Below are 17,991 nucleotides of genomic sequence, written 5' to 3'. Positions count from 1 at the left end.
CCGCAACCAGAGGTTGCAGCTCACGGACTCTACGAACAGACGTGAGACCAACCAGGAATACCACCCGCCAGGTGAAACAGATCAAAAGAGCGTTATCAATGGGTTCAAACGGAGGTTTCACCAATTGAGCCAGGACCACCCTAAGATCCCAAACCACCGGAGGGGGCTTGAGCGGAGGATGAACATTGAAGAGACCCTTCAGAAAGCGGGAAACCGTCGGATGGACGGATTCCCATCCAGCGGCCAAGGAAAGGCAGCAATCGCACAGAGGTGGACTCGGATAGATGTCGATTTGAGACCAGACCGAGACAAGTGGAACAGAAAATCCAGTACTGAAGGGAAGGAGGCAGAGAGTGGATCCATGCAGTGCTCAGCACACCACGCAGCAAATCAGGAGCATTTCTGGGAAAAGCATTGCCGAGTGGAGCCCATACAAGAAGCCTCGAGAATATCCCCACCGACTGAGAGAAACAGAAGGAGGGAGGCACGTTGCGAGGAACCAAGCTGATAAGTGTAGAGACTGCAGATTGGGAGGCAACAGAAACCTCAACACTGAGACAGCAGAGAAGGGAACATAGGTAAAAGCAGAGGCTCCCTGACACGCTGAAGGAGCAGGGAGAACCACAGCTGTCAGGGCCACAGAGGAGCCAGCAAGATCATGGTGGCGCAGCCCAACAGGAGGTGCATCAAAGATCTGAGAATCAGAGTAAAGGGAGGGAACGCATAGAGGAACCTGCCCATCCAATCGAGAAGGAAAGCATCCACCTCGATGCGAACCCGGGAGAACATACTCGAGCAATATCGAGGCAACCAGTGAGTGAGGGGCGAAGCGAACAGAACTACCTGTGGGGTTCCCCACTGAACAACCACATGCCGCAGAGTCTGAGAATGGAGCGACCATTCATGCGGCCGAGAAGGGCGACTCAACGTGTCCACCAGACAATGCTGCTCGCCCCGGAAATACACCGCCCGAAGAAATAAGTAGTGGTGTAACGCCCCCTGCCAATGACGAAGGGCTCCCCTGCAAAGTAACAGGAAACCTGTACACCCTGGCTTGGTCACAGAATACATCGCCACCGGGATGTCGGGACGCACCAGGACCCCGCAATCTTGCAACCAATATCGAAAATCCACCCCGGCATTATAAATGGCCCGGAGCTCCAGCAGATTGATGCGGCTGCGACGGCCCGCACCCAACCAAAGACCCTGAGTCCGAAGGCCGTCGAGGTGCACCCCTAAGCCTATGCCGAGGAGTCCATCGGCAGAACCTTCTAATGCGGGGATACGAAGAGGTGGCCCACCAACGAAACAAGCGTGTCAAGGAGGGAGGCACCACAATGTGCTTGGAAGCGGGATCCCGATCCTACCACCACTGAGATGCTCGGGTCCAGCGGGGAACACGAAGATGAAACCAGGCGAACATCGGGACATGAACCGTGGAGACCCATGATCCCAAAAGGATCAGCATCAGCTCGGCCGAGGCCGAAGACTGCAGAGACACCAGCTGACTCAAGCGCAGACAGGTGGACTGCCGAGGCAGAAAAGACCGGAGGCGGACCGAGGACAGAGGGGCCACCTTCCGGCATAAACAAACAAGGACCACCCCCTGAGGCAGAGACAAGAAGGAGCGCAGACAAACTGGGTCCAGGTCCGCCCTGACGGACTCCCGAGACTGGGGCGGGCAGAGTCTGAACCACTCCCGGACTAGAACTAGTGCAGGTCACGAAGGGCCTGGACCAGACGCAGATGGGAGGATGGGAATGCCCAACCGACAGAAGCGAGGCTATACTCCCGGTGCGTAGACATGGAGACACCCCTCCCGAAGGGAGGGGAGGAATCCCAGAAGGAGAGCAGCCCGGAAGCTATGCGAGAATAGTCAAAAAGACGGCCAGGAGTCGCTGAAGCCAGCGACTGGACCATAACCCGGCGCTGCTGCAGCTATTGCGGCTGCTGCGAAGGAGTCCGAGAACACAAGAAAGGTATCCGGAGGGCCCCTCCGGAGAAGGAGTCCAAACCACCAAGGCAGACGGGATTCAGCTGAAGGCGTCCCGATAGGCGAAGGACCGGTCGCGTTCTGAGAGGCGGTTAGTGGCCACCGCAAGAGAGTCCTCAAGAAGCGCAGAACTCACGCAAGTAAAAGTGGCGAGACGATCCTGGAGGTTCGGATCCTCAGCCACACTCTGCGCCAAACGAGATAACGCATGGCAGGAGCAATAGAGCCGGAGCAGGGAGAGAGTCTCCTCCAGGCAACCAAACTCCATATTACAAGATTCCGTCACGGCTGCCCGGAATGAACCGAAGAGAAAGCGGGGAACCCTTTCGAACAGGAGCCGGAGACGCCGAGGCACAGAACCCCAGACGACGTCGAGACACTAAGCCCCCGTCGATAACGGGGTGCAAACCCGCAGTCGACGCCGAGGCCCAAAGTCTCAGCCGCTGCCGAGATATAAAGCCCCCAGCGACGTTGCGGCACCAAGCCACAGTCGACATCGAGACACAAGGCCACCGCCAACCAAAGGGCAAAGCCCCAAGCGACGTCAAGTCACAAAGCTCCAGTCGACGGCGAGACACGAAGCCTCGGCAACGACGAGGCACAGATCTCCAGCCGACAATGAGGCCCCCAGCCTCAGTCGAGGCACAAGCCTCAGGCGCCGTCGAAGCACAAGCGCCAAGTGACGTGGAGCACACGGCCGCAGCCGACGTTGAAGGTACAAAGCATCCGTCGACGTCGAGACACCCAGCCTCAGTCGACATCGAGACACCAAGCCCCAGTCGACATCGAGGCAGAAAGTCGAAGCACAAAGCCTTAGACGACGTAAAGGCACCAAGCCGCCTCCTACGTCGAGGCACAGGGCCGCAGTCGACGTCGAGGCACCAAGCCGCAGTCGACGTCGAGGCACCAAGCCGCAGTCGACGTCGAGGCACCAAGCCGCAGTAGACGTCGAGGCACAAAGCCTCAGTCGACGTCGAGGCACAAAGCCGGAGTCGACGTCGAGGCGCGAAACCCCAGTCGAGGTCGAGGCGCGAAGCCCCAGTCGAGGGCGAGGCGCGAAGCCCCAGTCGAGGGCGAGGCGCGAAGCCCCAGTCGAGGGCGAGGCGCGAAGCCCCAGTCGAGGGCGAGGCGCGAAGCCCCAGTCGAGGGCGAGGCGCGAAGCCCCAGTCGAGGGCGAGGCGCGAAGCCCCAGTCGACGTCGAGGCACATCGAGGTTCAGAAGTCGGCACCGTACCAATGAAATTGGTAATAAAGGTGCAGCAGTGCGCTCCATAAAGGGCAACCTCGAGATGAGTATTCCCATGAAAGGAAGCACGCTTCGAAGGTCTCGTAGAGGCGGGCACGACTGCACTCGATGCCTGGCATTACCGAGGTAACGCAGCTAGAAGAACAGAAAGAAAGAAAGAAGACTTACCGGGGATCGAAGCTACTCAGTCCGATTCCAACGAAGGAAAAATGGTCCTGGCCATCCTGCTCACACGAGGTAAGCCCAGAGAGAGGCCAGGGAAGAAGAAAATACAGCTGCAGCCAAATGAGGCCTAGCCGCATGGCTGAGGCCCAAGAAGGGCCTGCCAGTGGAGCCAGCAGAAACACAATAAAAAGTCCTTTTTTTTTTTTTTTTTTTGAAACAAAGAAATACACGATCAATCAACAAACGCACAGCGACTCCCTAACAAAATAAAGAAGCCGCGGTGCTAGAAAGGCACTTATAAGAACGCAGAGAAGAGAGACAGGGCTTTCTGGCTCCGCGGAAAACTAAGAACTGAAGACCATGAGGAGGGGATGCGCCCTCTAGTGGATCAGGAAGGCACACACATGCGTGGTGCAGCACTAGCAAACTTGAAATCTTCAATCAAGTTTGCTTGAAAAGCTGTCCGTGCTCCGTAGATGACGTCACCCACATGTGAGAATATGCTGCCTGCTTGTCCTGGGATAAAGGCTATTCTTATGTTCTTAAGTAATTTTTTTTTTCATATAGTCAAGTCTTACTCCTTGACTATGTGTTTGTATTGAATGCTTATGGTTTTGTATTCATTGCTTTTTAATTTTTACCAAGTAGGTGAGGCAACCTGAACATACCACTTGGGTAGGTTGTCTCTATTTCACCTCCAACATTGTCTTACATTACTGTAGTTAACATTTAGTTATTTAACAATTCAGTGACACATTTATTTATATATTCAGTTTTCCATGTCTTGTTAGTTGTATTTAAACACTTAAGAATATAATAATAGCCTTACTGGGTCAGACCAATGGTCGATCTGGCCCAGTAACATGTCCTCACAGTAGCCAATCCAGGTCACTAGTACCTGGCAAAACCCCCAAAAGCAACATGTTTTAATCAGTTTTTATTTTATTAGTTTACGTTTTCATGAGTTCTATTAACATGTGTGGGAAAAATATATCTTTGTTGGGCTATTAGGTTTTAACTGAATGTTGTGGTGAATAAATATTTTATGGATTTTATTTGTGCGATTTATTCGCTCTTTATTTGCACTGTTCCTAAATCAGACACCTCCTCTCCAGCAGTCTAACAGCAGGCACAGAAGTAGTAACTGTTAGAAACATGGCTGGTTCCATTTAAACCCACCTCCTTTCCCTAGCCCCAACCTCTTATCCACAAAATGCTTCTTTGACAGAAAGAGCCCAGAAAATAGCTTTAATAGATGTGCTGCTGCTGTGCTAAAACCCCTAGTCAATTCAACCCTAAGGGGAATATATCATCATATGTACTGTAGGCTACCAAGTTTTACACTGCTAACTCTTTTAAATAAAGCTTTCACTTGTGCAAGTCTAGAGGTGGAATACTCACCCAACTTGTAGCTTAAGACAAAACCAAGGGTCCAGAGGGTTCCTGGAACACAAAGCAGCTCCTTTGGTATTTCAGAAGCATTCAAAGTTTTATCCTTAGCTCTCAGACTCTTGAGAGTAGAATTCTTGGGGATTACAACAAACTCAGGTGATATCCAAGTGTACAGGATGGCTAGGAAGTACACAGAAGCCAACATCAAAAAAAGGATATTCCATCCTAACATATGCATCACTGTAAGGAATCCACCACCTGCAAGAACCGAGCCCAACTTGTATCCAACCACCTGGATGGTGCTTCCATATCCCAGCTCCTTCCGGTTCAGAATTTTCACTGCCAGCCCATCCACAGCAATATCCTGGACAGATGCTAAGAAGTTCATCAGGAGCATTATGACAGCCAGCAACAAGAAATCCAGTTCTGGTGTCAGAAGTGTACACACCAAGCAGATTAATCCTAGGCCACACATACTTAACATGAGCCAGGTTTTCTTAGTCCAATACTGATCCACAAAAGGGGCCCAAAGGATCTTCAGAATCCAGGGAAAATAGAGGGCTTTGATCAGACTGATATGGGTAAAGGAGAGTCCCACCCCTCGTAGATATATAGGTAACAAACTGGACTGCAAGCCATAAGGTATCCCCTGCACAAAGTACAAGACCCCAAGCAGAATGAACTTCATTATTTCACTGTGCCACCCAAAACGCTGGTCCAGGAGCAACCGCTGAAAGCTTAACCTCTGGCACTACAAATCAACCATACAGAGAAATTAGAAGAAAAATTCACTGACCTATAACATGAAACTTCAATTACAAACAGCAGAAGGTCAGGAATGAGAATTCAATCTTTTTCAAGCCCAGAGAGAGCTCTAATAGCCTGGAAAAAAAAACCTGGGATCTTTGTAGGGTGTAAACTATAGTGGCAGATCTATGCCATTGAGAATCTGCTGCTCCCTCCTGCCCCCATCCCTCCCAAATGCCATTTCAAAACTGATCTTATGCAGATGTGGAGGGGCATTTTCAATATGTCATCTAAATCCAAATTTAGGGCTCCTTTTACTAAACTATGCTAGCGTTTTAGCGCGCGCTAATCCTGTGCTACACAAAAAATACTAACGCCAGCTCTATGGAGGCGTTAGCGTGTAGCACGTGTGGCAATGCGCTAAAACCACTACCGCAGCTTAGTAAAAGGAGTCCTTAGATTTTTTGAAAGTGCATCCCAGAATCAGGTAAAGAAATTGGCCATTTTCAAAACTTTTATTTTTGAAAATGACAATTTCTAGATGTGTTTGCCCTTAGTGCATCTAACATAACATAAAGAGATTACGTTCTTTACTTTGCTAATATCTTTTCTAGTAGATAGGTGTGTAATACTGGATGGACAGATATCTCCACGTTTACGAGCCCTGTAGAATAAATCCATTCCAGCTTTTGTATCCCTCCTCCTTCACCAGAGGACTCTGCTGTCCCTTTCAGTTTTGTATCAAAACAGGTGATAGCCCTATATAGAAACACATGTGAAGGAAGAGTATGGGGGAACACCCCAAACTACAACTCTGTTCTGCCCTAAAATTATAACAAACATGTTAAACATTCCCATTGAACAATCATGCCAAACAGAAATATTTACGGAGCTCAGATATTACCCCAATGTGTTATAGTAATAGATTATTATTTATACCCTTAAGGTCTAACATCAAAATTTCAGTCTGGACTCAAACTTTCTGATTGACACAGTAGACAGGTGCAGGAGAAAACTGACAGGGCGGGGCTCCAGAATGAAACCCCTGTCTACTAGAAAATATATTAGCAAGGCAAGAACCTAATCTCTTTTTCTAGTGCAATAGGTGTGTCATTCTTGATGGACGGGACATACAAAAGCAATCCCAGAAATCTAGAGTGGGTCTATTGCACCAGCTTGTAAAACTGAGGACCCAAAGGTGGAGTCCTCTTTTAACCACTACATCCACTCTGTAAGAAGATAAGAACATAAGAATTGCTGTTGCTGGGTCAGACCAATGGTCCATCCAGCCCAGCAGTCCGCTCACGTGACAGTCCCAAGGTCAAGACCAGTGCTCCAAATGAGTCCAGTCTCACCAGTTTAGCATGAACTTGTCCAACTTTGTCTTGAAACCCTGGAGGGTGTTTTCCCCTATAAAAGACTCTGGAAGAGCGTTCCAGTTTTCCACCACTCTCTGGGTGAAGAAGAATTTCCTTACGTTTGTATGGAATCTATCCCCTTGCAACTTTAGAGAGTGTCCTCTCGTTCTCCCTACCTTGGAGAGGGTGAACAGTCTGTCTTTCTCTACTAAGTCTATTCCCTTCAGTATTTTGAATGTTTCGATCATGTCCCCTCACAGTCTCCTCTTTTCAATGGAGAAGAGGCCCAGTTTCTCTAATCTTTCACTGTACAACAACTCCTTCAGCCCGGTGTTCTCCCTAGGGCCTATTAGCCGGGCGCTCCGTCCGGCTAATTTAGATGACCGCCCAGCTAAATTCTGCTGCTGCTGTTGCTGCTCAACATTTAAATTTAAAAAAAAGGGCTTGGAGATTTCACGCCTTAGCCCGTAGTGAACTTATGCTCCAGGGCTCTAACATGTGTGTGCCAGTTTCCCTTCTCTTCCCTCCGAAAACCAGAAGTTATGTCTGGGGGAGGGGGAAGAGAAGGGAAGCCAGCACGCACATGTTAGAGCCCCGAAGCATGCGTTCGCTATGGGCTAAGGCGGGAGACAGGTCAGTGAAGCTTACAATTTGCTCTTCTTGCTGCCGGGTCTTGCCTACTTTCTGTTTCCGTGAAGGCAGGACCCAGCAGCATTTCTCCCAATAGGTCGATCGCGATCTTGGGCCGATCAGCCTTCATCTCCATGATGTCAATTCTGCCGTCGGAGAGGAAGTTCTGACCAGCCAATCGCTGCCTGACTGGGCCAGAACTTCCTCTCCAACGGCAGAATTTGTCGGCCCGAAGCAGGGAGAGCTTGGTGCGGCGGCGGTGGGGCCTGGTATCCGATGGCGCGGCTTGGGAGCCTGCTCCCCAATGGCAGGGGCAGTGGCTTGGGGGAGGGCAGGGAGAAAGAAAGAAAGAGGGCAGGCAGGGAGGCAGAAGGAAAGAAGAGAAACAGAAAAAAAGAAAGGGGGTATGAAGAGAGAAAGAAAGAAAGGGCAGGGAGAGAGGAAGAAAAAGTTGGAGGAGGGAATGAGGTCTGGAGGAGAAGAAGCATACAGGCTGAAAAAAGGGAAGAAAGATTGGATGCACAGTCAGAAGAAGAAAGTGCAACCAGAGACTCATGAAATCACCAGACAACAAGGTAGGAAAAATGATTTTATTTTAAATTTAGTGATCAAAATGTGTCTGAATTTATATCTGCTGTCTATATTTTGCACTATGGCCCCCTTTTACTAAACCGCAATAGCAGTTTTTAGTGCAGGGAGCCTATGAGCGTCGAGAGCAGCTCTGGGCATTCAGCGCAGCTCCCTGCGCTAAAAACTGCTATTGTGGTTTAGTAAAAAGGGAGGGGGTATATCTGTCTATTTTTGTATGGTTGTTACTGAGGTGACATTGCATAAAGTCATCTGCCTTGACCTCTTTGAAAAAAACCCAGAATAGGAATGATAATTAACATTTTCTCAGCGTACAGTGTGCTTTGTGTTTTTTTTTAAATTTTATTGTTGGTAGATCATTTTGACTTGGTCATTTTCGTACAGATGGGGGTGGGGTGCCAAAAAATGATGGGCCCCGGGTGTCACATATGCTAGGTACACCACTGAAAAAAGGGACAAAAAATACACAGAATAAAATAAGAAATTGTGGAGAGAAGAACAAACATACTCCTGCAGGCACATGTGCAGAAGAGAAAAGCTGTAGGTGGAGCTAAGGAGCCCAGTGAAGTACACAAGAGGCACAGAGAAAAAAAAATCCAGAATGGAATCCTTCTGCAGATGGCATGCAGCCATGGGGACACTACCCATCTGTCTAGAACGTCCCACCTGTTGCACTGGAAATCTGTCCTATCATTCGCTTTGTAATTCCCCCACCTAAGCACTGTGTTTAGATGCACCTTCTTGCCAGCCTGTCTTGAGTAGATTGTAAGCTCTTTTGAGCAGGGACTGTCCCTATGTTTTGATGTACAGTATTGTGTATATCTAGTAGCACTAAAGAAATAAGTAGTAGTAAGTAGCAGCAGTAGAGAAGCAGGAGGTGGGACAGAGGCTTCTCTCCTCTGTCTAACTAAGTTGGCAGGAGGCAGTGGCGTACCTAGCATATGTGACACCCGGGGCCCATCATTTTTTGGCACCCCCCCATCTGTACGAAAAACATGATTTTTAGTAACAAGCCACACGTCACACGAGTACCTAGGAAAAGGCAGCATCTTACATATTGCAGTGAGCAGTACATCAATACACCCATTGTAAAACTAAACAAGCCAGACCAGTACAGATCAATCCTACACCGTCAATCCTAACAGAAAACCATGTCTTTCGAACACACAGAACACAGGAAACATCTTCGCCTAGTATGGAATATGTCATCACAAACTAACCCCTCCCCCTTTTACTAAACTGTAGTGTAGATTTTAGCCACAGTGGTAACAGTTCTGACCCTCATAGAATTCTGAGCATCAGAGCTGCTACCACCACGGCTGGTACTAAAAAACGCTCCACAGTTTTGTAAAAGGGGGGGATAAAATAGAAATATATAGACAAAGATTAAATTGAACCAGCAAGAAGCTGGACTCTGCATAAAATGTGACATATGTCTCCTAAAGCAATAAATAAATAGAAAATTTTTGTTCTACCTTTGTCTTCTCTGGTTTCTGCTTTCCTCATCTTCTTGTTACTGTCTTCCTTCCATCCACTGTCTGGCATCTCTCTGCCCCTCCCTATATGGCATCTTCTCTCCTTCTATGCCCCTTCCAGAAACTGTATTCCTCCCCCTTCCAACTCTCCTCTAGACCCCCCCCCCTTTAGTCTGGCATCCATCATCTTCCCTCTGTTCCCTCATGGTCTGGCATCTTGCTCCTTTCATCTCTCTTTCCCTCCCCCCTGTAGTTTTTAGCATCTTTCTCTTCTCATTTCCTCCGCACAGATCTGATATCTCTGTCTCCTTCCCCATTCTCTGGCATCTCTCTCTCTCTTCCCTTTCCTTCTCTGGTCTTCCTTCTTTATTTTCTGCCTCCGTTTAAATTAAATTATTTCTTACTATGCAGTCCTCAGTTTCCCTCTTTTCACTATGTTTACCCACAGCATGCCACACCTTTCCTTCACCCCTCCACTATCTCACTATCTTCTTCCCCCATCCAGCATATGTCCTTTTTCTTTATCCCTCCTTCCAGCCAGTATGTGTTCTCTTTCTCCACTTCCATTCAGCATTTGCTCTCTCTTCTCCCCACTTCCATCACCTGACCTCTTCTCTCGCCCCTTTCTACCCACTTCCATCATCTGCCCCCTTCTCTCAATCTCTCCATCCAACACAGGCCCATCTTTTTCCCTTCTTCACCTTTCCGATTTTGGTAACAAGATCTGCAAGGCCCCCCCCCCACCCCGGACAACAGCTCGGTCCGACAAACCTCCCTGCCCTGTGGCCAGCGATGTCTAAACTGCCTTCTTACAGAAGCCGGAGCGTTGTAGTTGCATATGGCTGCCGTAAAGGTCGTCTCTGATGCAACTTCCGGTTGTGTCAGAGATGACCTTTAAGGCAGCCACACGCAGCTTCAACGCTCTAGCTCAGGGGTGCCCACACTTTTTGGGCTTGCGAGCTACTTTTAAAATGACCATAAGAACATAAGAACATAAGCAGTGCTTCCGCCGGGTCAGACCATAGGTCCATCCCGCCCAGCAGTCCGCTCCCGCGGCGGCCCGAACAGGTCACGGCCTGTCTGAGTCACCAGAAGGGGCCCCCTTGGTTTCCCATTGAGTCCTATCTTCCCATCGAAGTCCTAACCCTCCGGTCTTGCACATGCACGACCTGGTTGGATTTCTATACTTATTACCTGGTTAGCTTTCTATACCTGTGTTACATCCCAGCACCTCTCTCAGTATCCCACGATCCCCCTATCCCTCAGGAATCCGTCCAATCCCTGTTTGAATCCTTGTACCGTACTCTGCCTGATCACTTCCTCCGGTAGCGCATTCCAAGTGTCCACGACCCTTTGGGTGAAAAAAAACTTCCTTGCATTTGTTCTGAACCTATCTCCCTTCAGTTTCTCCGAATTCCCCCTCGTGCCTGTTGACCCCTTCAGCCTGAAGAATCTGTCCCTATCCACCTTCTCTATGCCCCTCATGATCTTGAAGGTCTCTATCATATCTCCCCTGAGTCTCCTTTTTTCCAGAGAGAAGAGCCCCAGCCTATCCAACCTCTCGGCGTATGGGCAGTGTTCCAGCCCTCTTACCAGTTTCGTTGCTCTTCTTTGAACTCTCTCAAGTACCGCCATGTCCTTCTTGAGGTACGGCGACCAATATTGAACGCAGTATTCCAGATGTGGACGCACCATCGCTCGATACAATGGCATGATGACTTCCCGCGTCCTGGTTGTTATGCCCCTCTTTATGATGCCCAGCATCCTGTTGGCTTTTTTCGAGGCTGCTGCGCACTGTGCAGATGGCTTCAGTGATGCATCCACCAGCACACCCAAGTTTCTCTCAAGACTGCTGTCTCCCAACAATGCCCCCCCCAATTTGTAGTTGAACAACGGGTTCTTTTTCCCTATATGCATGACCTTGCATTTTTCCACGTTAAAGCGCATTTGCCATTTGTTTGCCCAGTCTTCCAGCTTGTCCAGGTCCCTTTGCAGGTCCTCACACTCCTCCCTGGACCTAACTCTGCCGCACAGTTTGGTATCATCTGCAAATTTTATAACCTCGCACTTTGCCTCCTTTTCCAGGTCATTGATAAATATGTTGAAGAGTAACAGCCCCAGCACCGATCCCTGTGGCACACCGCTCGTGACTCCCCGCCATTCAGAGTATTGTCCCTTTACTCCGACTCTCTGCAGTCTACCCGACAACCAGTGCTCGATCCATCTGTGCACATCCCCTCCCACCCCGTGTTTCCACAGCTTCCTAAGCAGCCTTTCATGTGGCACCTTGTCGAAAGCCTTTTGAAAATCAAGGTAAATGATGTCTATAGGTTCCCCATTGTCCACCCGACTGCTTATTCCCTCAAAGAAGTACAGAAGGTTCGTTAAGCATGACCTTTCCTTACAGAATCCATGCTGGCTTGTTCTCAGTAGGCCATATCTCTCGATGTGCTCGCAAATACCGTCCTTGATCATAGCTTCCACCATCTTCCCTATAATTGAAGTCAGGCTCACCGGCCTGTAGTTCCCGGGGTCACCCCTCGATCCCTTCTTGAAGATAGGTGTGACATTCGCCAATTTCCAGTCCTCTGGTACCTCTCCAGTTTTCAAGGATAGGTTGCAAACATGCCTGATTGTGCCCGCTATTTCTTGTCTTAGTTCTTTCAGAACCCTTGGGTGGATCCCGTCCGGGCCCGGCGATTTGCCGCATTTTAACCTATCTGTTTGAGGACATCCTCAAACAGACTTACCTCTATGTGTTCTAATTTTTCAGCCTGTTCCCCACTCATGAGCTCCTCTGAGTCCGGTATATTAGATGTGTCTTCTCTCGTGAAAACCGACGAGAAGAACGTGTTCAACCTGAAAACTGGGGAGATCCCAGAGGACTGGAAAATAGCAAATGTCACGCCCATCTTTAAGAAGGGATCAAGAGGAGATCCGGGAAACTACAGGCCGGAGAGCTTGACCTCGGTCCCGGGAAAGATGATGGAAGCACTGGTCAAGGACACAATCTGCGAGCACATAGAAAAAAATGGACAACTGAAGGCGAGCCAGCACAGCTTCTGCAAGGGTAGGTCGTGCCTCACGAACTTACTGTACTTCTTTGAGGGAATAAACAGCCAGATGGACAAGGGGGAAGCCATAGACATCATCTACCTCGATTTCCAAAAAGCCTTCGACAAGGTACCTCACGAAAGGCTGCTTAAGAAGCTGTGGAATCACGGGGTGCAAGGGGATGTACACAGATGGATCAGACACTGGCTGGCAGGCAGAAAACAGAGGGTTGGAGTAAAAGGGCATTACTCAGACTGGCAATGGGTCACGAGCGGAGTCCCTCAGGGATCGGTGTTGGGACCACTCCTGTTCAATATATTTATCAACGACCTGGAGACGGGGACGAAATGTGAGGTCATTAAATTTGCTGATGACACCAAACTCTGTAGCAGGGTCAAAACCAAGGAGGATTGTGAAGACCTGCAGAGGGACCTGACGAGACTAGAGGAGTGGGCAAAAAAATGGCAAATGAGTTTCAATGTGGACAAATGCAAGGTCATGCATGTAGGGAAAAAGAACCCGATGTTCAGTTATAAAATGGGGGGAATATTGCTAGGGGTGAGCGACCTTGAAAAAGACCTGGGGGTGATGGTGGACGCAACATTGAAGCCATCGGCGCAGTGTGCGACAGCCTCAAAGAAAGCAAACAGAATGCTGGGCATCATCAAAAAGGGTATCACAACTAGGACGAAAGAAGTCATCATGCCACTGTATCGTGCAATGGTGCGCCCGCACCTGGAATACTGTGTCCAGTACTAGTCGCCGTACCTCAAGAAAGACATGGCAGTACTCGAGGGAGTCCAGAGAAGAGCGACAAAACTGATAAGAGGTATGGAAAATTTTTCATACGCTGACAGGTTAAAAATGCTGGGGCTGTTCTCCCTGGAGAAGAGGAGACTTAGAGGGGACATGATAGAAACCTTCAAAATCCTGAAGGGCATAGAGAAAGTGGACAAGGACAGATTCTTCAAACTGTGGGGAACCACAAGCACTAGGGGTCACTCGGAGAAATTGAAAGGGGACAGGTTCAGAACAAATGCTAGGAAGTTCTTTTTTACCCAGAGGGTGGTGGACGCATGGAACGCTCTTCCAGAGGTTGTGATAGGCCAGACCACAGTACAGGGGTTCAAGGAAGGTTTGGATAGGTTCCTAAAGGATAAAGGGATTGAGGGGTACAGATAGAAGCAGAGGTAGGATATAAAAATGGTCAAATCACTTCACAGGTCAAAGGACCTGGTGGGCCACCGCAGGAGCGGACCACTGGGCGGGATGGACCTCTGGTCTGACCCAGTGGAGGCAACTTCTTATGTTCTTATGTTCTTAACCTCTCAGCTACCTCTTTATCCTCCTTAATCACTCCCTTCCTATCCCCATCGTCCAACGGCCCCACCTCCTCTCTCGCTGGTCGCTTCCCCTTTACGTAACTGAAGAATGCCTTGAAGTTTTTCGCCTCCCTGGCCACCCAGTCAAAATGATCTACAAACAATAAAATTTAAAAATAACACAAAGCACACTGTATGCTGAGAAAATGTTAATTATCATTCCTATTCTGGAATAGACAAATATTCCCCTCCCTTTTTACTAAACCACAATAGCAGGTTTTAGAGCAGGGAGCTGCGCTGAATGGCCAGGGCTGCTCTCAACGCTCATAGGCTCATAGACAGCAGATATAAATTCAGACACATTTTGATCACTAAATTGAAAATAAAATCATTTTTCCTACCTTGTCTGGTGATTTCATGAGTCTTTGGTTGCACTTTCTTCTTCTGACTGTGCATCCAATCTTTCTTCCCTTCTTTCAGCCTGTATGCTTCCTCTCCTCCAGACCTCATTCCTTCCCCCAACTTTTTCTTCCTCTCTCCCTGCCCTTTCTGTTTTCTCTCTTCATGCCCCCTTTCTTTTTTTCTGTTTCCCTTCGGTTTCACTGCCTGCCCCCTTTCTCCCTGCCCTCCACCAAGCCACTGCTGCCACCATCGGGGAACAGGCCCTAAAGCCACCGCCGCGGCTGCCCCAAGCTCTCTCTGCTTCCCTGCGTCGGGCCGACCAGCATTCCTCTCCCCGACGTCAATTCTGCCGTCGGAGAGGAAGTTCCGCCCAGCCAGGCAGCGATTGGCTGGCCCGAACTTCCTCTCCGTCGGCAGCCTTAGGGGGTGCACAGCTGGCCAGGTCCGGAAAATGGTCGATCGCTAAGGCAAAGTGAGTCTATCACGGAGCCCGGGATGGGCTCCACGATCGACTCACTTTGCCTTGGCGATCGACCATTTTCCGGACCTGGCCGGCTATGCACCCTCCCTAAGGCTGCACCCGAGGCGGACTTCCCCCCCCTTGCCCCCCCCCGCCCTCTCCTTGGTATGCCACTGGAAGTAGATAAGACTAGATCAAGACACAGAAGAACCCCGAATCCTTTTGCCTTCCCCCCACTCAAAGGCACACAACGCAAGAAAATGTTTGACAACCTTCTGGCAACACAAGCAGCAAAACTCAACCATTCCATCTCCAACCTGCTGACAACATCGAACGAATTCAAAACATTCCGTAAAGAAATCAAAACCCTGCTTTTCAAAAAATTCATCCAAATATCTTAAACCCTCTTCACCTACCTCCAGCTAATTCACCTACCTCCAGCTAATTCACCTACCTCCAGAGAATTCACCTACCTCCAGAGAATTCTCCCCCAAATATCCCACCAAACACCTTTCAAGTAAACAGACCCCTAAAATAGATTGTAATCTTGCCTACTCTAACTGTATTCCATTTGCTAATATCACACAGTTCAGCACTGTCAGTTTACTATCCAACCCGTAAGGTCCCCTAGAATTCTATCCAGCTACCCCCCCTTAAAAAAATACAAAAATACAAAAAATTGTATCTTCACTGGAAAATGTCCAGTCAAATCTTCTGTAATGTGATCTTCACTGGAAATGTGCAGTCAAATCTTTTGTAATCCGCCTTGAACTGCAAGGTATAGGCGGAATAGAAATCCGTAATGTAATGTAATGTAACTATCACCCTTCCGGATCTGCACCAAGAGGTTTTCAGGAACCTTTTAATTGGGCAGGGAAGAAATGTGTCAAATTTTAATGATTCAGAAGGGTAGGGAATCCCATAGCAATGGGTCTATCTTCAAAGGTTTTAAAGATAGTTCCAAAAAGAAGTTTGTAGATCAGTCCTGGGTTTCTACCAGCCTTACAGTGTTGCATTATAGGACCTGCAGTACTGATTTCAATGGGTAGAATCAGGGACTACTATCCCAAAATGATTTGGAATCTGCATTTAAAACTAGAGCTGGTTAAAAAGTCTTCCTCCTGAAACTAGATAGCTGTCTCATTCTTCCCTGTTAGAATCTGACAGTTGTGCAGACAGGGTGATCTGGAAAGTCAGATATAAGTCTACAGTTAAAAATCAGAGATACAGCAAGGCCCTACAGTTTTCTGCCTCCCGTCAACCTTAGGCTGTTAGTTCTTTATAGGCACTTAGGGGTAGGGTTACCAGATGTCCAGATTTACCCAGCCATGTTCTCTTTTTAGAGGACCATCCGGGGTATTCTTCCCTGTCCTCCACCTACCTCAGGCTTCACTGGAATTTAATCTTTGGGCTGGCAAACAGCAGCATCAAGGTGAGCCTACTGCCGTCAGTCTATCCTGAAAGCCTTGTCTCTGGAGCAACTTACTGTTCCTACGTAGGCGAGACGCTCCAGAGAGAATGCTTCCAGGGCAAGCCAACAGCAGGATTGCCTCACTGCTGCCGCCAGCTAGCCCAAAGATTAAATTTCCTTCCAGGGCAAGCCAACAGCAACAGGATCCCCCTCACTGCTGCCACCAGTCGGCCCAAAGATTAAATTTCCTTCCAAGGCAAGCCAACAGCAGCAGGCTCGCCTCACTGCTGCCGCCAGCCGGCACAAAGATTACATTTCAACAGTGAGAAGGTAGGTGGGAAACAGGGGAAAGACATAGGGAGAGAGAAGCACCGATCCACAGGGGGGTGTTGGAGGGAAGATTAGAATCCTTGGAGAGAAAAGCACTCATGTGGGGGTGGGATGGGGGGAGGGAAAGAGAGAAGCATTAAAAGGGTACAGAAGATGGGAAGGGGGGGACTAAAGAAATGGGTGAGAGGTGGGGCTCCGGTCAGGGTCATGTGATCAAGGCAGACAGCGTGCCAGACTTTAAGAATAAATGGGATACCCATGTGGGATCCCTACGAGGGTCATTAGGGCATAGACAGGGGGTGGGTAAGCAGAGTGGGCAGACTTGATGGGCTGGAGCCCTTTTCTGCCGTCATCTTCTATGTTTCTATGTGTCCTCTTTTTTTGACTTCACAAATCTGGTAACCTACCCAGGGGTTAATATTTCAGTGGAGAGTGGCTTATAAGGCCCTTCCGCCATGGGCTGAACAAATCCCTGATATTGTAAAGCCAGGGCAACTGGGAAGTTCATTGGGCACCACCAGCTGAGCTTCTTCTACTACTATTTATCACTTCTGTAGCGCTGAAGAACGTTTTGGACATTAAACAGACTGTCCCTGCTCAGAAGAGCTTACATAGTAACATAGTAACATAGTAGATGACGGCAGAGAAAGACCCGAATGGTCCATCCAGTCTGCCCAACCTGATTCAATTTAAATTTTTACAATCTAAACTACAGCCCTTAGCACTCTCCTTCCCCTTCTGAACATCGACGCCCCTCCCTCTCTCCCTCCTCCCCTTTTCCCGAGTGAAAGGTCAGGGGTCAAAGGTTGCGCGCCGTTACCTCAGGCGCTCGTCAACTTTAATCAGCTCGAGGGGTCCCCGGATGTGACCAGCTCCCTCACCCGCACGCGCGCCTTCTAAACGAATAAACCGCCTCGAAGGCCCCTCTCTCCCCCCCCCCCCCCCCGCGTTAGGTCTCGGCAGCCACGTAGGCACCCATCAGCGCGCGCCACCTCTCCGCTCGAGCGCCTCTGACAGGACCCGCCGCAGGTAAACTGGCGCGCGTACTTACTTCCGGGGAGGGAAAGTGGGCGGGGGCCAAGGGAACAGTTTGACGTCCGTTTAGCGCGAGAGCAGAAGGCAGTGCTGGAGGCGGTGGCGTTGTGGCACGTGCAGTGCAAGGTTGCTGGACATAAGCTGCAGAGCCATTTGAAGGAATGATAAATATTTATTAGAAGTTAATATGGTAAATTTAAATGTAATGACCATTTTACTGTATTATATTATTATGTATTTATTGCATTTCTTCAATAAAATGTTATAAATTAAAGGCTCTGAAGCCCTGTGAGCAGAAAAGGTACCAATCTTCTTGGGACAGGATTAATTAGTGGAGGGCCCCCATTTTCTTCTTTTATTTTAAAATTCAAAACAAACAACAA

The 17,991-nt window shown here is 48.9% G+C and overlaps 1 protein-coding gene across 6 annotated transcripts in view; it reads right to left on the bottom strand.

Annotated features, from left to right (window-relative positions):
* MFSD3 (major facilitator superfamily domain containing 3) overlaps positions 1-17,640 on the bottom strand; it is a 340,339-nt gene extending 322,699 nt beyond the window's left edge. For 4 of the 6 annotated variants that reach the window (XR_004538496.1, XM_033935198.1, XM_033935194.1 and 1 more), the window contains exons 1-2: positions 17,394-17,509; positions 4,806-5,547 (exon numbers count right to left, since the gene is read on the bottom strand). Coding sequence is in view for 5 of the 6 variants with exons in the window: in XM_033935198.1 (XP_033791089.1) it covers positions 4,806-5,484 (679 nt within the window). In the remaining variant the exon portion in view is untranslated. Of the gene's footprint in view, positions 1-4,805; positions 5,548-9,594; positions 9,634-17,393; positions 17,510-17,624 lie in introns of those variants that run through there. The other 2 variants (XM_033935195.1, XM_033935196.1) reach the window with 2 other exon arrangements.
* Positions 17,641-17,991: the final 351 nt, after the last annotated feature.

This window comes from Geotrypetes seraphini, chromosome 2, assembly GCF_902459505.1.
Source record: "Geotrypetes seraphini chromosome 2, aGeoSer1.1, whole genome shotgun sequence".
NCBI lineage: Eukaryota > Metazoa > Chordata > Amphibia > Gymnophiona > Dermophiidae > Geotrypetes > Geotrypetes seraphini.
Note: the sequence above shows the minus strand (reverse complement) of the source record. Positions and strands in the feature narration are given on the sequence as shown.